Genomic DNA, 24397 nt, shown 5'->3' on the forward strand with positions numbered 1-24397 from the left:
GACTTGAACCTGCAGCCTCCTGATTACCAGGCAGGCTCTGTACCCAGTGAGCCACTGTGCATGCTGTTCTTAAAAGGCCGAATAGATAATGACAGAAGAGACTTGTTTCCATTGTGGTTCATAAACATTCGAGCGTCTAGAGATAAACAACAGCAAAAGAAACAATAGACAAATCTCCTGTTATTTTATTTTTTGTATCAATGTTGTACTCACAGGGAACAGCAGACTGCATTGTGGCAGGTAGCAAGTACATCAGTGACTTAGCACACTGGCTGCATGATCTGGAGATAGTGGGTTCAAACCCCACTCAAATCATTACTTGCCAAAATCTGCCATTGACCCCCATTCTGAATTTCTCAAATTTAAAAGCACTATATTTCTAAAACTATGAAACATTTCAAAGATTCCTTTTCAGGCAAACATGTCCACCGTAAGATGAACCTAAGTAGGCTTGAATGGGGTTTCTAGGTGTAAGTATGTAGGACTAGTAGCATGCCAAAGTTTGTGCTATTGCCATTGAGAATGCATTGGGCGTTAAAGTTAAATAACTCATAAACTACAAAACATTTCAAAGTAAAAAGTTCCAGCATGTGTCTCCACATTAAGCTGAATTATAAAAAGTGTGAATGGAGTTTCTAGGTGAAAGTGATTTTTGACGTGCCAATATCTGCCATTGAGCCCCATTATAAATGTCTCAAATTTGAAAGCACTATATTTCTAAAACTATGAAACATTTCAAAGATTCCTTTTCAGAACAGGTCAGCTCCATATAATGGAGATCTAAGGGTGTCAGCGGGGGGCAGTGTCTTTACAGGGTTGGGCCCAGGTAGCGCCGGGCCTTAATTTGCGGGCCTGTTGAGAACTTTGGTGGGCCCCCGTCTAGTTTTAATGGACAGGTATCAGTCAAAAGGGAGACATCGAAGTGGAAGTACAGGTGGGGACGGATCAACATATGGAATGTCAGAACTGGTCAGCTCCATATATGGAGATCTAAGGGTTTGAGGTCAGATGTGGAGTTGCTGGCTGGCTCGATGCAGATCTAGGTGATGATAGTCTTCTCCATGTACGGCTATCCAGGGTTTGATGAGGTCAGTGTCGTGATCTTCATATGGAGACGTGATGTCATTTTAAATGAGGCCCATTATTTATTCTGCATTTTAGCCACGGACCATTACATTTAGCCTTAGACCCAAAACGTATGTTGTTGTCGTTGGAAAGATTAGATGTCCACAATTCCATTCTGTACCATTAGAAGAGAACAGGCAAACGATCAAAATAACAATTGTTCTACTGTACTTGTGTATATAATGCAGATGTTTAACAATAATTTAATATATAAGGGTAAAATATCTAATAAGGGTCCATTTGGTTACCAACTCTCCATCAAGGACCACTGGTTGAAAACCACTATTATATAGTACCTCGTTGTTAGTAGTATAGTATGTCGTTTGTCATGGTTTTTGAAGATGAAGAAATGTTGAAAATAAAAGATGAAAATCATGGAAAAACTACACATGTGTATATGTCGTTTTTCATGCTAGTAGCACGTTTCTTTTTGAAAATCATTTTGACAATAATAAACAGTGGACCAAAAGCAGCGGATGCCATGGCACCCCAAATCATCAATGACTGCGGAAACTGACTTGTTGCCTGTCCTCCTTCCTCCAAACACATGAAATGAAGATTCAGTTACTTGATGCTGGTGTCATGTCATCTGCTGGTGTTGATACAATGTTTTATCAAGTCCTGAGTCAACACAGCCATCTACCAGGTGGTTTTAGAGTAGCCTACTTTGTGCTTCCCTACGTTGGCAAGCTAGAGCATTGAGAAATTAATTCAAAAAAATATCCCAAAGTATTGAGTGCATAAAATAACTCAAATGGTCACCATTTATGTATTAGGTTTGAGTGGTCTTGTGTAATTTTAGATTTGTGTGATCTTTATGCCATAAACAAAATCAAGATTAAAACAAACTTTTGTACTCAAACTTACTCATTTTAGTACCAGATTATGAATTAACAATTTAAGCACACATTTTAAATATACAGCCAATCATTTCATATAAAAGTTAAACATGAATATCAGCATATTTTTTCCTTTTATAGTGTATATATGGAACCAAATTAACTTAATCAGGTTCATGTAAGCTAATGACTTGTTAATTAACTTACTCAGTCACAATATGAATACATATTAATCCTACTAGAGCTCAGTGTCACTGTCAAGTCTCACACATTTTAACATTTGAAAAACTAATTCTGCACATAAGCTGGTAGAATATGAGTCCCCAGAACGTGTGTGATCCTTTAGCCCAGCCCCAGGGGTTTTCAACTGATTGTGAACCAGGGACCACCACCCTGACTTAAAATCAACCTGGGGACCACTATTGTGTTAACACTTGCTATGCATCCTATGTGTATACATCCCACTGTTTCTCAACCGTTGACTACTGTTAAAATGTCCTAATAATAATAATAATAATAATAATGACTCAACCAGACAATCCGGTGCACTTCCCTTCTTGAGATTCTAACTCCCTTTCTCTGTTGAATTTCTTGAACTCCAACTTGTCAGTAAATGACTACATGGATGGACTCATCATAGGTCACCAGGTCATTCAGTTCACGGTTTCTCAACTAGTGGAAAGAACATTTAAAACAAATCCTACATTACTAAATGAATGGTCAGGGACCAGATGCAATACCTCCACGGAGCATCAGTGGTCCACGGACGACCTGTTGAAAACCTATGCTTTAGCCTAAAGTCTGACTGTACCATGTGGCGTTTCTCAAGATTTAAAGCAAAGCATATAGTCATTCAAAGACAAAGGACACTGAATCAGAGTAAAGTTTTTACAAATATTTATTCCACATGTCTCTTCAGCCACAGTTTAGATGATGCCAATCTGTAAAGGAAAAAATATATATAAGAATTAGATATTGTCCACAAGATTATGCACACCATACAGAATCCAGTTGGCATCAGTGGTTCCTTTGTAATCATCACAGGCAGTCGGACGATCTATATTTACATCACTTGCACAGAATCTTAACGAGTCCATCAAGACCGTTAAACATTTGATTTAGATAGTGTGATCCAACAGACTCACCTTGTTTGCAACATCCAACGCATCGTAATCTGGAGCTAGACGAACGTACGCCTTCTTCTCACCATCAGGCCTGCAAGACAGGAAGAATGAGGAAAATATAAGGCACATGTCAGGCTTAAGCATAATTTTACCTTGAGCAAACTGGTGCTAGAGAACCTGCCTGGCAGGGCCTGGCAATGACAACATTAAATATGACTATTTTTGATATAGATACAATATTGATATTGTATCTAATATTTTGATATTGTGGGGACGACCATTTACTTTTCTTTTTTGATAATCAGTAATAACCAAGTACGTAAAAGCAAATAAGAGTCAGGCCATACTTTATCCTTATAATACCCACAAGATGGCACACACCATTATTGGTGGGCCATGGATAGTTCAGAAACATATCTACCCATGAATGACATACATTGATGGAGATTCCAAGCTAACATCAACTACAGCTTTAATCTTAGCATACCATAGAAGCCATTGTTTTCGCAGCAAACTTTTTTGTTGTTTTTGTGTATGTTTTTGAAATCTTCCAGTGTACTGATGTCACTGCTAGGCATTTCCCTACTCTGAGACAGCACTTGTGACATTGTATGAGTATAAGTGACGACATCCAAATCCCAGACAAGCTCTAGTTTCATCACAATGTCAAAATTAAGCACATGCCCACGATTTATCAAAACAATCATTCAACCTCATCTCAATCATTCCCCACTCTTCAGAGTTGAATGACTGAACCCTTGTACTGTTGATTAATTTAGCAAAGCTGGGTTCAAGATGCAAGTTTGTGTTCGGTCGAGAACAGACTAATCCTAAATCATACCTGATGAGTGTGTTGACTTTGGCGACATCGATATCATACAGCTTCTTGACAGCGTGTTTGATCTGGTGTTTGTTGGCCTTGACATCAACAATGAACACCAACGTGTTGTTGTCCTCAATCTTCTTCATGGCCGACTCCGTTGTCAGGGGGAACTTAATGATGGCATAATGATCCAACCTAGAACATGAGCATTTTGTTAGGCTGATGTTCAAACTCCATGCATCTTAACAATTTTAAATCATTCAAGGATAATTAGCTTGAAATTACTGCATGAGATTCAAAAGCTCAGTCTCCAAGGATGGGACACAAACTCAAACTCCCAAGTGTTTAGCACTTCTGGAGCTTTTGCTAATTAACCGTTCTATATCAGGATTAAACTTTGATTAAAATTAACTTACAATTGATCCCTGAGAACAGAACTTTGGAATATGATGAGTCTGTTATTCATGTATTTGTTTTTGTATACGAGTGGATCTACTGTATAGCTATAAACCAACACTGATTATGCTGTGCTGGTATAATGGTATGGTATAATGCCACATGTTGCATTATACCTCACAGCATACAGAGCAAATACGGGCATGACGTTTCCGTTTAGGTGCATCAGTATTTTAAAAAGCTAGAATCATATGATTTCATACTTTGATCGCTAATTGCCATCATTTGCACCATCCAAGTCATGTCATCTTTACTGGTTCGACTCATCACTCCGAGGTACTCACTTGTTCCTACGAGGAGCACTCTTGCGAGGATACTTGGGCTGTCTGCGCAGACGCAGGGTCTTGGGGCGACGGAAAGTGGGAGAAGTCCTGACCTTCTTCTTCCTCTGGCTGTGGACGCCTTTCAGCACAGCCTTCTTGGCCTTCAGGGCCTTTGACTTGGCCTCTGTCTTGGCAGGGACAGCTATGAAATGGAAAATATGACATTACATTTCTTGCTACTAGATTCTAGAATCACCGATGCTGAAAAGCAATATTTTAGATCCTTTAACACACAACTCTACCCAACTTGTATTAACTTGCTTTGTTATATTTAAATAGTATAAACCCGCTTTTGAAATCATTATCTAATGGTGCAGTCTACTCTACCATATAAAGACTTCAGGGTACCATAATGACAATGGCTGATAGTAGTATTTTAAGGTTGTCAGAAGTGCTGTTAGGACAAGCCATATAAAAACGGTGCAACAGACAGATTTAGTATTTACACACGTGGGAATTGTGTAGTAATCCTGTGCTATCAATTAAAAAGCAATGAAGCCTGAAATGTAGTATTTTCAAGATCGTAGTTTAGAGTCTAAACTTTAGTTTAGACCACGACTTTCATTTGACATGCTGAATGATGCTAATAAACATGTTAATAGTAGCCTCATTCTATCTTCCTTGCGTTAAGTTGTACACAGTACGCATGTGCAGCCAATGTTCACGTGTAGCAAATCGTCCACTACCGGCCTTCGTGCTATCATAATATCTAGTACAAACGTATTTACAGGGTACTACATTAAGAGGAAATGACAGGCGGTTTAAGATGTTAACATCTGTTGTTGACACAAACGCTGACTGAATCTAGGCGGTAGGCTGTTAAACGTGTTTCTGACACCAGAATTAACGTTAGCATGTTAGCTTGCTAACGTTAGCACGAAGCACCGCATAACGCCACTGACATGCGAGTTGAATACTATCTTGAAATATATACGTATTATCAACGTATTTTAGACCCACAAAAGCACCGTGCTGAGACGGGTTGAAACGATGCCACGTCAAGCCGTACGGTGTTGAATAACATGGAGCATTTACACAGTTTATATCATTTAAATGTGTGGATTGACAAACCTTCCTTCTTCACCTTCGGTGCCATGTTAGGAAAAGGAAGATGGAAGGGGGTTTCCTGCGATATAATGCACGGGCGAGATTTCATGCGCCGTTATATCGCGATATTACATAAAACCCCAAATAACGCCCACTATTGGTCATTAGCCGAAGGGACTTTGTAAAAGCAGTGCTTCCCAAACTTTTTCATGTCAAGGACCCCCACATTTCCACTAATTTGACCACGGACCCCCATTTGAAAAGATATGCCATAAGAGAAGATTTTTTACAGCTCTAGCAGTGATTCTCAATCAGTTTAATTTCAAGGACCCCCAGTTTGACATGCACATTAGTCTATGGACCCCCATTTAATGGCATTTCTATCTCTGGGACCCCAATTTATATTGTAAAATCAATGTTAATTTAACTCTGAGAGACCCTAACAGGTCCATTTGTTTCCATTTGTACACTCTCTCTCAGAGTTACAGACCCATATGGGTCCATTTGGTTCCAAACTATTATTTAGCTGGGGACCCCCTGGAACTCCCTCAAAGAGGCTAGTACAGCCTAATAGAGCCCAGTCTGGTACAGCCTAGTACACCGTAGTCTAGCCTATTCTAGCCAGATCCAGCCTAGTACAGCCATTCTGTACTACCCCTCTCCTAGTCTAACCTTGTGTCACCAGGCTTTCCACTATACTCCTAGGGCTCTATTTTCGTCCATGCTAAACCCCTTATCCCTTAACTTCTTTGTCTTTGTTGAAAAACATTTTTGAATAGTTAAAATAGCCAATGTACAAGCTCACGTGTCGAATCTCCTGTCTGTAGAAGACTGGCTTTTTTAAACCAAAAATATACTGTCTGTGTGTGCAAACTCCTATTAACATACAACAGCATTTTCCTTTTATTTATTCTTTCATAGTTTTAGTAGTAGATACAGCAAGGTCTCTAAAATCACCTGGTGAACAGCTTTGTTGACTCTGGTCTTGATAAAACTGTCTCATGTAATATTTTGAGGTACAGGATTTTTGATTTTCATGATATATGTGCCAGAATAAATATACCAATATTAAATAAGTTGAAATATTTCACTTTATGTGCAATTAATCTAGATTTGTACCTTTCTCAATGACACCCCTTTCTTCCTCCCTAATAGTTTCTATTGTTAATTTTTACATGACATGTAAACAATTCATACAGAATGTTTTCAAGACATTCTACAAAAGAAAAATATTGTTAATTAATTACATATTTGTAAATGTATTATGTAATATTGTAGAATAGTAGATCACTACACATTGGCATGTGAGCTTGCAGATTGACTACAATCATTTGGCCAATGTTTGACCAGTTTTATAGTATAGTTTGATGATACATTTTGATGCAGCAATGGTCTTTTTTTATTTCATTTATTCATTTCCCCTTTTTAAGATCTTAAAATCCTTAAATTGTCAATTTCACCCCCCCCCCCCCCCCAAATAAAATAAACTAAACTAAAATGAAGAAAGAAAGCAATAAAATCGACAGATTGGAGGGAAATGATGCGCTTTTATTTAAAGTTATAAGATTACTACAAATGGTGTAATGTTCTGTGTAGCTTATCACTAAAGTAACACTTTAGTGTTAAAATAAAATGTTTGCATGGATGAGTGCTATTTAAATGATACAACACTGATACCAGAACCCTTGAAGAGGACAGGAAATAAATTAAACTGTCACTTTTTCACCATCTCCATCAAAAGCATTTGAAAATTTTAAATTATTCTATGCAGCATAGCATGTCGACCAGGTGTGTCTACATGATAGCTAACAATGTGTGTTGCCTTGTTACTTTAAATCCAAACTACCCCGGTAGGGACTCCTTGGGACAAACATCTCCTCAGCCTCCATGATGACCGTTTTAAGGTCAAACACACTAATGCAACTCAATGAGTTATATTGGTGTAGTTGACCTTAAAACGGTTTTGTCCCAAGGAGTTGGTTTGGGCAAGAAGAATGAAAACACATGTCTGATGTCATTAAAAACACTTCATTATTGTACTCTGGTAGAAAGTCTAAAGAGTTCACCACACAAATATGGTAACCAGCAGTAGAATTACAGCAAGATATGCTGTACATCTTCATGTTAGTCTTCTTCTGTACTTCAGGCTGTTGGTTCATTCTGCTTTTGTACACCTCCCAGCTTCTTCTTTACTTTTTTCACAGGGGAGCTGGGACAAAAAAGGCAAAACTATTTTGGCTTTCAAAAATAATATATAATTCCCAGTTTCTCTACAAATAAAAGTGATGAAAGCAATACAAGAAAAACAATGTATGGTCTTAATAGGTATGTGTATGCATGTGTGAATACTACCCTGTGTGTCGTGATTGTGAGCATGTTTTTTTTTTTATAAATAAAAGACTTACTCTTTCAGTTTGGCTCATGTCTTAACCGATACTTTCTTCTTCTGTTTGTCTGTTGCCACTGGCTTCTCTAATGTCACTTTCTTCTCTGCATTCTTCTTCTTCTTCTTTTCTCGTTTCTTCTGCCCATCTGATCTTTTAGGCGTCTTTTCTCCATTCTGCAAACCCTCTCCTGTGCTTTCCTGTCCTTGCTTATATTTCCTGGCCTGGGTGGGATTCTTCTTCTGCAGGAAACGTGGTGTTGTGCAAATGGTGCTCCTTTTGGGAGGTTTCTTCTGAAGCCGTTGCTTCACCTTACTGGACACAGAAACAACATACAGCCCCGTTAATGCGCTTAGTACAACTACAGTCTTTATATCTTTCAAGCCAGGAAATCATTTTGTGTAATTTTGAAATGGGTCGGTCTGCAAACCACTGGACCAATCAGTGGCAATGTGTATATGTATGTATGTATGTATGTATTAGAAAGAACGCATGGGAATCAGAAGGTCGCCAAGTTTTTCCCCTGGTCTATCTGACAAAGTGTCCCTGAGCAAGACACTTTTATCGAAGCCATATTAATGGCATCAATAAAATGCATATATGTGAAAATGTAGCAAATACCCCAACAACTAGATAATCTGATCTGAACAGGTACCATACCTGTGTGTCTTCTTGAAGCCCACAATGTAGCCAGGCACAGGACAGCCAGCTTGCTTAATTACATTGGCGATGCTGTAGAACAGACAGAACAGACACAATCGTTAGTCAAAGTGTAGATAAAGACCAGGTTAAGCAAGCCTAGTTGAGCTGGATAGCTAGCCCACTTCTTTGGGACTACAGAGTAAAGTAATGGTCTGTTCTGGTTGGATGAACTAGAAGTTGAAAGTTTTGAAAGTGATTCAAATATTGTGCACTTCTGATTTTTCTGTTACAAAACATTGGCAAGTTTCTGTCCAGTTTTATTTGAATAAACTCAGTCAGTGAAATATGAAACACCTGCACAACACTAGTGGCTATGGGATACATTTCCATGTTGACTTTGTCAGGACAGCTAATCTCAAATTCAAACAAAATAGCAGTTTTTAAATAATTCCAATGGCGTGTATTATATCCTGTGTACCTGCGCAGTAGTGGCTTATCATTCTCTGTGAAGAAGGTGATGGCCTTCCCTGTGTGTCCAGCTCGACCAGTACGGCCTGGAAAGCAGCATATGTAGATGTTAAGTCAAAAACCAGGCTATATTATACATAACATACATTCGATTTTGACTTATGTTGACACTACGCTATAAATGCTGTTGTAGGCACCAATAAATCATTGTTTAGTGTCTTTTTCATATCATTAATATTTTTACTACATTATAGTTAATATTTTAAGGCTATGTCTGATTAAATATTTCTAAAACATCATAAAACAAGTACAAAGTACTGCAAATACTAATAGATAGAGATATCCCGATACTGTATCTGTAGTATCGGATTGACCCTTATTTGGTCATATTGGTATCGGCAAATATGCCAGTCTAACCACAGATCCGACACAGGGGTAAGGGGTTGACACTATGGCAGGTAAATAAAATGTTGGGGCATGTGGAGTTTGCTTTTGAGTTGCCCAAACTGCAAGTGCACATTTGAGTGAGGAGTCTGCTATAAACACGAGATATATAGCTAGATAGCTATAAACACTATTCCCAGTCGGTGGACTTCAAAATAAGATATTTTTTCTTTTTTTATTATAATATATATTATTCTCTGGTATCAGTATTCGGTATCGGCTAACACAGAAATTATGGCATGGGGATCGGATCGGAAAGGAAAAAGTGTATCGGGACATCCCTACTAATAGATAAGAAACAGATAAAGCATGCAATGAAACATTGACAGACAGAAAGGGAGAGAGAAAAACTAAAATACATTGATTACTGAAGACTAAAGAGGAGGAACTAACCAATCCGGTGGATGTATTCAACAGCGCTGGTGGGGAAGTCATAATTTAGCACCATGTTGACTCCCTTGAAGTCGATTCCTCTAGCAAGCAGCGCAGTGCAGATCAAGACCCAGATCTTCCCTGAGCGGAAACTGTTGACAACGTTGTCTCTCTGGGAGACATTGATAAGAAAGACAACTATCAACTTAACACAAAGAATCATGGCTCAAAATTCCATATGATAACATAACGCTATGACTTGGTTATAGAAAGTAGCTGGTCCAAGTTAGGTTCCGTTAGTATACATTTTAGTAATACATTTTAACATGCATGTCATTTTTATTGATATCAAACGGGATCGCTGAAATCTTTTTTTTTTGTTGCCATTCCTTCTTCAGCGATCCTAGACATGCTTCACGCATGCGGACTGCATTTTACTTCCTTGCCCAACTAAACTGTCTCTTTTCTCTAAATCTAAGGCACTCTCCATGGTTTCGATCAAAGCGGCAATGTTCTGTCATCATTTCTGACTTAACCTGGCATCTCGTTTGGAATATAAAGGCTTCTAGAGAGTTTAGATGTGACAAGCGTGACGTAGCGAGGCAAGATTATGCCTCCCGGTTTTGGGGGAAGGGGGGGGTAATGGAAGGCAGGGCTTTTCAGAGTAAAATCTGCCTCATCTGCTGGGCACTAGTGCCTTTATTTTGAAAAATCCCAGTGCACTAAAAGTGTTAAGGGCAAGAATCTGGGAAGGCCCTTTACCAATGCTGTTTTAACGCCTGAATATCTACTGCATTTAAAAATATATATATATAATCACACCTGTGTGAAGTGAGGGGCACTCTTATCATCATACAGTAAGTCATCATACATCTCATTCTCAACCAATGGCACATCTCCCACGCAATCACAATTTGCATCCTCACTTTTGTCTTCTACATTTGCGTTTACACAAACACTCAAAACTGGGCATAGGAGGGGCTAGCGCACCTCAAAAACAATGTTGTGTAATCCCAAGTCCAACATGTTCCACATGAGTATCTGTGCAAAGTGATTGTAATACTCTTGTACCTGCTGCTGCGTGCGGTCAGCATGAATAACATCTACGTTGATGCCTTCGTACACCAGTTCATGGAATAGCTCCCGTGCACGATCTATGGACTGTACAAACACCAGCATGGGAGGCAGGAACCCCTGGTAAGAGAGTCAGTAAATTGAACAAGACGGTCAGAGAGAAAACATTCAGAGAAATCTTCTGTCACTCTCTCTCAGTTAATCGCATTTATAAAAAGTTGCATACCTTTTTGACGATGTTTCTCATGGCCACGAGTTTTCCGTTCTCTGTCCCCACAAACAGCAACTCCTGCTCCACTGTTTCCACCGCTGCATTCCTGAGAACACACGTTATTCAACATATAAAAAAAAGATAACACTGTAATAGTAAGTAAGCCTTGCCGAGTCATGAGGCCCTATCTGCTGTTTCTGTAGCGTGAGGCAGCTAGACATAGACCCCTGGACATTGACGCTAGTACATGTATGTCACAGGGAGGCATTGGGAGGGACAAGCAGGGAAGCATTGGGTCCCGTTTTGAGTCCTTGGTATGACCCGGCCGGGGATCGAACCGCAACCTCCTAATCCTAGGGCGGACACTCTAACCGCAAGACCAATGCTCACTGACCTCACAACAATTAGATTGTGCATGATGCATTATTAAATGCCATGTCATTTTGGGCATAATAAAGTGCATCTAATCGACAAAGGTTTATCTAATCAACCAAATGTCAATTTTCTCTAATCGCTAGCTCAATGTGCTTATCAAGTGTCACAAAAACTAGTTACAAACAGTAAAGAAATATAAAGAGTCATTCTAAAATATATTAGAAAGAAATGTAAACCTAGTAGATGCAGATAGAGGGGTCAGGGTGTGTAGATGAAATGCTACCTGTGTCCGATGTTGACAGACACCAGATTGTCCAGATTTAGACGGCACCACTTTGCCACGTCTGGTGTGCAGGTGGCACTGTAGAAAGCCCTGCGGACCTTGGGACTGGTACAGGCCTGGAAAATAGTGGCAAGCTGGTCTCTGAACCCAGTTTTACCATCTTCAAACAGCTTGTCAGACTCGTCCACTATCAACCACTCCACGCTGACAACACACACACACACACACACACAAAGAAAAAACACAAAGTCAAACACAAACTCAATGAACCAAATATCAGTGTAATTTGTAAAGACAACACACACATAGCCTGTCACGATTATGACATTTTACTTAATCATTAATTGTCTCAAATAATTGCGATTAACTGCGTAATTGCGTTACTGACGTTGAACATTGGAACAGAGTTTATAGAATTGTATTAAGCCCCCATTAGCTGGTGCAAAGCAACAGCTAATCGTCCTGGGGACCACACATTATGCCTTTGGCTTTTAGGCTTCATAAACAAAGGTGCACAGGGAACAAATAACTTCCATATTTTAATAACGTTATGAAAACTTACATGAATAGTGGAAATAGCTCAGATAGATGTGCCATTTCCACAATTTAAATACAAATGTTTGAAAATATGATTATTTCAACATGGTGATTATGCAAAATGCGATTATATCAAATATGTGACACACACACACACAATCCATGTCACCTGCTTAGGTCTATTGCTGGAGGGTCCTGATTGAGGAGGAAGACGAGTCTGTTTGGTGTGCTGACCAGAATATCTACAGTGACAAGAATGAGAAGAGAGTGAGAAAGGGGCAAACCAAGGAGAGAAGAAAGACATGTGCATTTGGCATCTTCCGCAGTCTTACCGTATTTTTTGTTTGACTGTGGCCCATATTTCTTGGCTGCGATGGAAGCCTTGTCAATGATGTGAACTCTGAAGCCCAGTCCCTCAGACAGACGAAGTAGCTCTCTGTGTGTCTAAATGTCAGTGGTGGAAAGTGAAAGAAATACCACAATATAAAACTACTCTGTTGCAACTTGCAAGTAAAAGGCCTGTGTTCACAATGCTACTGGAGTAAGCATCAAAATACACTTAAAAGTAAAAGTGCTAACATTTTTGAAAATAGCAGATCTACAAGATCACAATAGATCGTAAAGTGGTTAATGTATGTAATAATAATTTATATTAGCAAAATAGTTTTCAAATAATTGTAGTGGATAATTGCGCTTGTACATGCTCATGTACAAGCTAAACAAACAAATCAGGATCAGTTGAAACTGGATTTCACTTGTTTCACAACTGTGCTGTTTAACAAGTGCATCTGAGAAATCATTAGGCATTTTGCAGAAACATTTCCATCAGTAAAAAAAGCTTGCCTTGGCCATTACCTACTGTTGATGATCAACCTTCAACTTCAAGTATAAAAAAAACAAATAGATGAGCTTATTGAGTGTGAATTCTTTAATGTATACCTGACTGGCCAGTTCTCTGGTTGGGGAGATGATAACTGCTCTGAACCCCAGGTTAGCTGGTTGCTGCAGATGAGCCAGAAGAGGGATGCAGAAGGCTAGAGTCTTCCCTGAGCCAGTAGGAGCACAGGCCAGCAGCTCACGACTCTGTGTGACACACACACACACACACACACACACACACACACACACACACACACACACACACACACACACACACACACACACACACACACACACACACACACACACACACACACACACACACACACACACACACACACACACACACACACACACACACACACACACACACACACACACACACACACACACACACACACACACACTTTATCATTGTTCTACATTCTCTAAATGTGTAAACTTCTTGTAAATTAAGTAATGCTGATGTTTAACAAAAATGTAACTCTTGAGTACTCAAGAGCGTCCATTTGGTTACCAACTCTCCATCATTTAGCTGGAGACCACCTGGAACCTCCTCAAGGACCACTGGTTGAGAACCACTGCACTATAATATAGGGATTATGCATTAAAAATGTGAACTCACATGCATCATCAGGGGTATGGCCTGCATCTGTATGGGCGTTGGAGAGTTCAGCCCTGCCTCTCTCAGGTTGTGCAGCACCCGTGCATTTAGACGGTACTCGGACTGCAGCTCCTCAAACGTGGAGACTGGGTCGGGCAAGTCACTGCCATGTACGTTTATACGGTGCCGGGCACGAATGTTGTTCACCTGAATCGGAGGAGAAGGCACAAACTCACTATTACTCACAAAGATCAGACAATGAAACATGTATTTAAAAGAGTGTCACATAACGTTCTAATGGTTCACATGGACACTACTAAACGCTGAATGCCACAGACGAAAAACAGTCCACACTATTGATCCATAATGTATAAATGATGGAGGGGTCAGAATGAAATTAAGACTGTTAAGACTTAAGACTGTTTTTCGTCTGTGGTACTCATTTATTGTACTTGCTTGGTTTAATTAGCCCTTCACTAAGTCCCTCCCCAACCCATCCTTGTCCAATAGGCACGTTAGCAGCGAAGAAAGCTTGACCTGCATAGCAACCGTTGCTAGACTATTTGGATTGGCATTGGACAATCGCTTTTTGGGGTGGGATTTAGTGAAGGGCTAATTGTCTGTGAAGGATTTTGTGCACGCAATGTCTTAAAAAGTTGGATCAAAATAAATACCATTCTAGCATTTAAAAGCTTATGTTAATCACCATTTGTTGGTGTTCATCAACAAGTCAGATACCTTTTCCTGGTGGAGATGCTTCAGCCTTTTCAGTGAGATGGTTTCGTTCCCATCCTTCTGAAGAGTTTTGGTCTTTCTGTCCAGAGAAGAGGTCCAAAGGATGCCAGAGCCCTCCATCTCTCCCTGAGGGGCTTCACATTGAAATGAAACCACACAAAAGCAGCTTTGTGATCTCTCTGATTACATTCTAGAGCCCAAACCACAACAAAGGGTCGGGTTGGGACAAAACGGTTTTAATCAATATATTATTTTTTTTATCCCACGATTTTGTAACCCATTTTTCACCCGTGTCAATTATCTAATGCGATCCTGGGCTCTACACACACTCCGCCAACCTAGTCTCCATATATGGGAGACATGGGGAGAGCAACGGACTTTAACTCATGCTTGAACTCAAAACGGTTTTAAGGTAAACCACACCAATGCAACTCCTTGCAAACTCAATGAGTCGCATTGGTGTGGGTTACCTTAAAAAAACGTTTTATCCCTACCTGAGCCCTGGTTTGGGCTTGAGGCTTTTGAGAACCATGTTTAGAGTAGTAAGAAGTAATAACTGAAGCTTATATGTATAAAGAATAGTCAAAACGTATGTTCATGTTTACATACATATAAATATGTTATTGACCACTAATAAGTGATCAACAACTAATGAATCTGAACTCCTGTGATGATACTTTACCTTCCGTGTCCACCTGGCTACATTTCTTCTTTTTCTTCTTCTTTACAGTTTTCTCCTCAACTCGTTTCCTCTTAACTCCAGCTTCAGGTTCTTGTCCCACACCTTCCTCTTCATCCCCATCAATAGCCTCCTCCTCCTCCTGTTCAGGCATGCTCGGAATGCCATTGATTGTCCCTGAGCCAAAGTAGTTGATTCCAGAGAGAACGTCCGAGGAAGCCTCCCCTCGTTTGGGTCTCGACATCTGTACAAAACAACACACAAAGGTTTATAAAAAGTCTGCCTCCACAAACCGGTCTCACAATCAAACTCCTGATCTAGTAATGACTGCTGTTAAGGCACATGAGTAAAAAGGCTGTTGACATCACAGCAGGAGTTCGTAATACTAGAAATCAGTATAAAATGACGAACTGGTGGAAATTCACAATTATTGGCCGTCTTGTGTTGATAGAGCAACAGCCGGACGTTCAAACATTACCTTAAAACGTTCAGCATCTTTCCCAAACCTCTTAAAATCAAACTTTGCTCCCGATCCAAGCTTTCTGAACAAGTCGAAGGCGTCCATGGTAGCAGCCTGCTACAGCACTGTTCTTTTGGCAAATCTAGTGAGCAAATATAAGACTTCCGGTGGACGATCTCTTCAAAATAAGAGTACCCTCTCTAGAGTATTGAAAAAAAGTTTAATTTGCAAATTAAAACTACAAATGAAGCATTTAAATGATGCTATATGATGCTATAAGACACACATTATGTTTCTGTGTAAAAATAAGTAATTAAAAAGTTATCTAAATGGATAAATGCTATTCACTGGAGTGCATGGACTTTATAAAGTGGACACTGGACAAAAATCCCTGCTATGTATCGACTAGTGTGACATACGCACATGTCCGTGGAGACCTCCTCTACAACACCACACTGTCCGCTAAGCAGCAGAGGTGTAAAACAAAAATTGCCACGAGGTGAAACATAAAGAAATGTCCCATTTCCAGACTAAAGTCAACTAAAGTGGACACTGGACAAAAATCCCTGCTATGTATCGACTAGTGTGACATACGCACATGTCCGGGGAGACCTCCTCTACAACACCACACTGTCCGCTATGCAGCAGAGGTGTAAAACAAAAATTGGCAAACCATACAGCGAGGTGAAAGGTCAAAAAACATCCCATTTCCAGACTAAAGTCAACTAAAGTGGACACTGGACAAAAATCCCTGCTATGTATCGACTAGTGTGACATACGCACATGTCCGTGGAGACCTCCTCTACAACACCACACTGTCCGCTAAGCAGCAGAGGTGTAAAACAAAAATTGGCACGCCATACAGCGAGGTGAAACATAAAAAAATGTCCCATTTCCAGACTAAAGTCAACTAAAGTGGACACTGGACAAAAATCCCTGCTATGTATCGACTAGTGTGACATACGCACATGTCCGTGGAGACCTCCTCTACAACACCACACTGTCCGCTAAGCAGCAGAGGTGTAAAACAAAAATTGGCAAACCATACAGCGAGGTGAAAGGTCAAAAAACATCCCATTTCCAGACTAAAGTCAACTAAAGTGGACACTGGACAAAAATCCCTGCTATGTATCGACTAGTGTGACATACGCACATGTCCGTGGAGACCTCCTCTACAACACCACACTGTCCGCTAAGCAGCAGAGGTGTAAAACAAAAATTGGCATGCCATACAGCGAGGTGAAACATAAAAAAATGTCCCATTTCCAGACTAAAGTCAACTAAAGTGGACACTGGACAAAAATCCCTGCTATGTATCGACTAGTGTGACATACGCACATGTCCGGGGAGACCTCCTCTACAACACCACACTGTCCGCTAAACAGCAGAGGTGTAAAAATTTAATTGGCACACCATACAGCGAGGTGAAAGGTCAAAAAATATCCCATTTCCAGACTAAAGTCAACTAAAGTGGACACTGGACAAAAATCCCTGCTATGTATCGACTAGTGTGACATATGCACATGTCCGGGGAGACCTCCTCTACAACACCACACTGTCCGCTAAGCAGCAGAGGTGTAAAACAAAAATTGGCACGCCATACAGCGAGGTGAAACATAAAAAAATGTCCCATTTCCAGACTAAAGTCAACTAAAGTGGACACTGGACAAAAATCCCTGCTATGTATCGACTAGTGTGACATACGCACATGTCCGTGGAGACCTCCTCTACAACACCACACTGTCCGCTAAGCAGCAGAGGTGTAAAACAAAAATTGGCAAACCATACAGCGAGGTGAAAGGTCAAAAAACATCCCATTTCCAGACTAAAGTCAACTAAAGTGGACACTGGACAAAAATCCCTGCTATGTATCGACTAGTGTGACATACGCACATGTCCGTGGAGACCTCCTCTACAACACCACACTGTCCGCTAAGCAGCAGAGGTGTAAAACAAAAATTGGCACGAGGTGAAACATAAAAAAATGTCCCATTTCCAGACTAAAGTCAACTAAAGTGGACACTGGACAAAAATCCCTGCTATGTATCGACTAGTGTGACATACGCACATGTCCGGGGAGACCTCCTCTACAACACCACACTGTCCGCTAAGCAGCAGAGGTGTAAAATTTTAATTGGCACACCATACAGCGAGGTGAAAGGTCAAAAAATATCCCATTTCCAGACTAAAGTCAACTAAAGTGGACACTGGACAAAAATCCCTGCTATGTATCGACTAGTGTGACATATGCACATGTCCGGGGAGACCTTCTCTACAACACCACACTGTCCGCTAAGCAGCAGAGGTGTAAAACAAAAATGTAACAACAGACATTGTAATTACTGGTGTTGGAACACTAATGTCTGCATGAATGGTAATGGTAGTACTATTACTGTGAAGTACTATGTAGATCGACCATTAACAGTCATAGTTAAGTACTACCACTGGCCTATAACAGACTACTGATATGCAAAGGCTATGTAGATCACTACTATCACACGTGTGCCATATGTGTGAAACATTGATAGCTCTAAATTAGGTTGTTAACGGCATGCATGCACACTTGAGTACAGCCATTACTGCCCACACACACACACACACCAGGTGGAAAGTAACCAAGTACTTGATTTCATCCCCAACCAAACAACAACCCAACCATCTTTCTTCTGGCTGTCCACCACTGGCTGGGCAGTGCCCAGGTAATGAGGTGACAACGATCAATCGTTGTCACCTCATTACCTGGGCACCGTCACCTGGGCACCTGGGCAATCGTCGTATTACAAATGGAATGTCTTTGTTTCAACGATCAGCTCCCATTTGTTGTCATCAAACATGGTTGAATATAACAGTTTTAATATAAATTGAGGTCAGATAGAACTGACTTTTGAAGGTGAGGTGAAAGGTCAAAAAGTGGACTAAAATACAATAGAATATAAAAGAATACAGACAAGGCTTTGAAAGTTACCAAAAAATACCTTTTAATTAATCATTGCTAATATAACAGTGTACACTTTCAATGGAAAGAAAAAGGCATACAGTTTGCTTACGGTGTTTCTCATTCACTGTTACACAGAAGAAGAAAAATTCACTCTGCAAAAAAAGTTTCCAAATCCCTACAATATTTGTTTTTAAACGTAATTTGTCTTAAGGTGGACTGAGAATCTACTTTAATAGTTTAGTAGTAACTTTTGATCAATTTACTGTATGTGTGTGCATCTGTGTTAATACAGCAAACATTATTCAAACACATGCAAAAACTACAAACGTCAATCAGTGCAAACGTCACTCAAAAATTCAAAATGATACTATAAGTGCAAACGTACCTATAAGTGCATACATTACTCAAATGTATAAAAAGGTAAGACGTTTAATGTACCAAGTGCAAACGTTACTCAAAAGTATAGGTACAACATGCAATGTACTTCAATGCAAACGTCACTCAAATGTATAATATGGTACAACATGCAATGTACCTATAAGTGCACACATCACTCAAATGTATAAAAAGGTACAACATGCAGTAAGTACCTATAGTGCAAAACATCACTGCAAACATAAAGTGCAAACATTGTACACACACACACACACACACACACACACACACACACACACATAAATTGATCAAAAGTTAGATGTACGTATATAAAGCAAACCCAGCTCAGTCCAAACATTTCAAACGTTTGTTTTTAGATGATCACAGTAAGCACAAAGACTAAAAAGGTAAAATACAGCACAATAAAATACTATTGGATTAAATCACAACCCAAGGTCTTGGGGACGTGTCATTTGGGGTCCCTCGCATCCTCCATTGGCGGCGAAGTTCTCCTACAACATAGACAAAACAGAGCCTTTTAGTGCAGTGCAGTACTTAAACTATGTACTCAGAGCAATACAATTTTTCCTGTCAGCTCATACAATACACAATCTCGCTTTTCAGGCTCTGTTTGGTAAGTGTTGAGACTCACATCAAACAGAACAGCTTTGGAAAAGTGTAGAGACCACAGCTACTGTTATCAGTTTGTGTTATGAAATGAGGGCAACTGTCATAACACTCATATCTAAATGTGATAGCCATACCTCTACCATGCATTGCAAAGTACTGTAAGGCTAAGTATTTTTGCAGTGGACAAAATACATTAACCATGTCTTGTTCATACTTATGGAGTGAATCCATTAGAACAACATCTAAGATTATGCTATCACCCTCCACTGTCTTTGTGGAGAAATCTACGACAATTGCTACCCAATGAGACTTTATGTTGACTGGCAATATTACCAACTCATAGCTCCACCAATTCTGTGATGTTCTTGGTACATCTGGTAGTACGCTGATGTCACCACAATAAATACTCCTTAACTGTTGGCTTACAAAAGTGCTGGGACAAATATATGCCCTTTTGTCAACAACTACAGATAGCAAGAGCTGATGGTACTGATCGATTGTCTTATCACACAGCCACCCGTCCGCTTTCTCCACGCAAGCTAAGTCAGGTGAAGGAGTTACCTCTAGCTTTGGAATAGGTGTCACTTGTGTGCGTTGATTGCATCTGTCTGTGCATTTATGCGTTTGTTTGTCCTGCCGAAACTTGATTCTTTCTTGATTGTTTATTTTCTCGTATGACAGGACATAGAAACTACCTGTGACTACTGTGTTTGTGTGATGTCGAGCTGATGTTAGTTGCTCAAAGGTATAGCCTGCTGTGTCATTTGATTCATTTGTCGCGATATGCCATTTATGATCTTTAAGGATGTACACTGACACATATGGTGACCTGTCGAAAAATACACACATACTGGCCAAAGTATACTCATTGTGGTGGTACAGACAGGAGAAATTGAACGTTTTTGGAATTTTTGTGCCAGCTTTTAACAGGAGAAGTAAGGTCTGTGGGCTGTGAATTACTTCATATGTTGATAAGCTCTTTTCCTGCTGACATGTTTCACATTGTTCAGATTGAGCAGGTAATATTTGTGCAATTGTGTCTAAGATGCCTTTTTGTGACACTTCAAGTGGCTGCACTATGTATTGTGACATGTTCTTTGTAGATGGTAAGGCCTTGTCACCACATTGAGTACAACTATACAGACTAAGACTTTTAAGGCAAAGCAGGTCATTTCCAAGGAAAGGAGGCAGAAGTGTGTATTCTACAAAGCTGTTTAATATGGTGCATACGTCTGTCCTAGAAAATTGCTGAGACACTAATGACACTGATGTGTTGGCTAGATTGAATTTCTCAAGTGCCCGTCTAAATTGTGTGTCCTGCGCGGCTGCTTCTTCAAGCCGTGTATGAATTTTTTTGAAAGCAGATGTCTGTTGTAGAAATGTTAGAATTGGTAATGGTATGGCTTCACACATATTGTGATTTAGACTTTCATTGCATAAAACCACATCATCATCATCATCTTCCAAATTGTCCTCTGTTATTGTTCTGTTATTATCCTTGTCTATTGTGGTGCCAGCATCACTACATTTCACATAGAAATATAAGCACCCATTTACTTTTGACTCTCGCACAGCATTTGCTGCTGGTAAGATTTGTATCATTGTGTCATTTGCTTTAATTACAACATTATCATAAATCAAGTTTGCCCAAAAGTGTCCAGCTTTGGCCACAGCGCCTGTATGACAAATGATTGAGGCCAACTTATACTTAATTTTAGTGCCGTCACAAATAGGAATTTCGATTACACCAGATGGTTCTACATGCTTGCGGCTCACCACCCCACGATCAGTAACACGCGACAGAGAAAGAGTAATGAAATCAGGAGAGTCATTCCTTTGCATATCAGTAGTCTGTTATAGGCCAGTGGTAGTACTTAACTATGACTGTTAATGGTCGATCTACATAGTACTTCACAGTAATAGTACTACCATTACCATTCATGCAGACATTAGTGTTCCAACACCAGTAATTACAATGTCTGTTGTTACATTTTTGTTTTACACCTCTGCTGCTTAGCGGACAGTGTGGTGTTGTAGAGGAGGTCTCCCCGGACATGTGCATATGTCACACTAGTCGATACATAGCAGGGATTTTTGTCCAGTGTCCACTTTAGTTAACTTTAGTCTGGAAATGGGATAGTTTTTGACCTTTCACCTCGCTGTATGGCGTGCCAATTTTTGTTTTACACCTCTGCTGCTTAGCGGACAGTGTGGTGTTGTAGAGGAGGTCTCCCCGGACATGTGCATATGTCACACTAGTCGATACATAGCAGGGATTTTTGTCCAGTGTCCACTTTAGTTGACTTTAGTCTGGAAATTGGAAAAAAAATTATGTTTCACCTCGCTGTATGGCGTGCCAATTTTTGTTTTACACCTCTGCTGCTTAGCGGACAGTGTGGTGTTGTAGAGGAGGTCTCCCCGGACATGTGCGTATGTCACACTAGTCGATACATAGCAGGGATTGTTGTCCAGTGTCCACTTTAGTTGACTTTAGTCTAGAAATGGGACTTTTTTTATGTTTCACCTCACTGTATGGCGTGCCAATTTTTGTTTTACACCTCTGCTGCTTAGCGGACAGTGTGGTGTTGTAGAGGAGGTCTCCCCGGACATGTGCGTATGTCACACTAGTCGATACATAGCAGGGATTTTTGTCCAGTGTCCACTTTAGTTGACTTTAGTCTGGAAATGGGACATTTTTTATGTTTCACCTCGCTGTATGGCGTGCCAATTTTTGTTTTACACCTCTGCTGCTTAGCGGACAGTGTGGTGGTGTAGAGGAGGTCTCCACGGACATGTGCGTATGTCACACTAGTCGATACATAGCAGGGATTTTTGTCCAGTGTCCACTTTAGTTGACTTTAGTCTGGAAATGGGACATTTTTTTATGTTTCACCTCGCTGTATGGCGTGCCAATTTTTGTTTTACACCTCTGCTGCTTAGCGGACAGTGTGGTGTTGTAGAGGAGGTCTCCACGGACATGTGCGTATGTCACACTAGTCGATACATAGCAGGGATTTTTGTCCAGTGTCCACTTTAGTTGACTTTAGTCTGGAAATGGGATATTTTGTATCTTTCACCTCGCTGTATGGTGTGCCAATTTAATTTTTACACCTCTGCTGCTTAGCGGACAGTGTGGTGTTGTAGAGGAGGTCTCCCCGGACATGTGCGTATGTCACACTAGTCGATACATAGCAGGGATTTTTGTCCAGTGTCCACTTTAGTTGACTTTAGTCTGGAAATGGGATTTTTTTTTATGTTTCACCTCGCTGTATGGCGTGCCAATTTTTGTTTTACACCTCTGCTGCTTAGCGGACAGTGTGGTGTTGTAGAGGAGGTCTCCACGGACATGTGCGTATGTCACACTAGTCGATACATAGCAGGGATTTTTGTCCAGTGTCCACTTTAGTTGACTTTAGTCTGGAAATGGGATATTTTTGTATCTTTCACCTCGCTGTATGGTGTGCCAATTTAATTTTTACACCTCTGCTGCTTAGCGGACAGTGTGGTGTTGTAGAGGAGGTCTCCCCGGACATGTGCGTATGTCACACTAGTCGATACATAGCAGGGATTTTTGTCCAGTGTCCACTTTAGTTGACTTTAGTCTGGAAATGGGACATTTTTTTATGTTTCACCTCGCTGTATGGCGTGCCAATTTTTGTTTTACACCTCTGCTGCTTAGCGGACAGTGTGGTGTTGTAGAGGAGGTCTTCACGGACATGTGCGTATGTCACACTAGTCGATACATAGCAGGGATTTTTGTCCAGTGTCCACTTTAGTTGACTTTAGTCTGGAAATGGGACATTTTTTTATATTTCACCTCGCTGTATGGCGTGCCAATTTTTGTTTTACACCTCTGCTGCTTAGCGGACAGTGTGGTGTTGTAGAGGAGGTCTTCACAGACATGTGCGTATGTCACACTAGTCGATACATAGCAGGGATTTTTGTCCAGTGTCCACTTTAGTTGACTTTAGTCTGGAAATGGGACATTTTTTTATGTTTCACCTCGCTGTATGGTGTGCCAATTAAATTTTTTACACCTCTGGTGCTTAGCGGACAGTGTGGTGTTGTAGAGGAGGTCTCCCCGGACATGTGCGTATGTCACACTAGTCGATACATAGCAGGGATTTTTGTCCAGTGTCCACTTTATAAAGTCCATGCACTCCAGTGAATGGACTTGGGCACTCCAGTGCATGGACTTGGGCATTTATCCATTTAGATAACTTTTTTACGTTATTTAATTACTTATTTTTACACAGAAACATAATGTGTGTCTTCACAATAACTGTAATGTAATAACAATACTAATAATGTAATGTAATAATTATTTAATTAACCACGCTTTTATTCTGAAAGCAACCGGATGTCTTAAATTTGCTAGCTCTCTGGCAGGAAGTTCTAGATTTGCCAAAAGAACGGAGCCGCGTGCTACTCAGTCTGTCATCAGTAGTCAACATCCGCAACATCCAGCTAGCACTTCCTGTAGATAGAAGTGGCCATGTTGCCCTCTGGTGGCTGCGGTTAAAACAGCAAGAACCAGGTTTATCTCTGAGAAGCAGCCTACATTTATCAA

At 40.3% G+C, this 24397-nt stretch overlaps 2 protein-coding genes across 3 annotated transcripts; both read right to left on the bottom strand.

Annotated features, from left to right (window-relative positions):
• Positions 1-2844: 2844 nt before the first annotated feature.
• On the bottom strand, positions 2845-5811 carry LOC306927643 (large ribosomal subunit protein uL23-like). 2 transcript variants are annotated; one of them, XM_079507449.1, is made up of 5 exons: positions 5762-5811; positions 4652-4832; positions 3930-4106; positions 3110-3179; positions 2845-2905 (listed from the first exon to the last, which is right to left on the bottom strand). In XM_079507449.1, exons 1-5 carry the CDS (start codon positions 5784-5786, stop codon positions 2891-2893), a joined length of 468 nt encoding a protein of 155 aa, XP_079363575.1. In that variant the 5' UTR covers positions 5787-5811; the 3' UTR covers positions 2845-2890. The 2 variants fall into 2 exon arrangements, with proteins under 2 accessions (XP_079363575.1, XP_079363574.1); XM_079507448.1 differs by lacking the exon at positions 5762-5811 and adding an exon at positions 5651-5735.
• Positions 5812-7749: 1938 nt separating this feature from the next.
• Positions 7750-24343, bottom strand: ddx52 (DEAD (Asp-Glu-Ala-Asp) box polypeptide 52). The gene is made up of 16 exons (XM_079508059.1): positions 24250-24343; positions 15903-15998; positions 15428-15668; positions 14749-14879; positions 14032-14217; positions 13467-13610; positions 12860-12971; positions 12697-12769; positions 11991-12194; positions 11348-11438; positions 11119-11241; positions 10069-10219; positions 9242-9317; positions 8782-8853; positions 8143-8436; positions 7750-7946 (listed from the first exon to the last, which is right to left on the bottom strand). Exons 2-15 carry the CDS (start codon positions 15987-15989, stop codon positions 8157-8159), a joined length of 1971 nt encoding a protein of 656 aa, XP_079364185.1. The 5' UTR covers positions 15990-15998; positions 24250-24343; the 3' UTR covers positions 7750-7946; positions 8143-8156.
• Positions 24344-24397: the final 54 nt, after the last annotated feature.

The sequence above is a fragment of the Electrona antarctica genome, assembly GCF_951216825.1.
Source record: "Electrona antarctica genome assembly, chromosome: 8".
Lineage (NCBI taxonomy): Eukaryota > Metazoa > Chordata > Actinopteri > Myctophiformes > Myctophidae > Electrona > Electrona antarctica.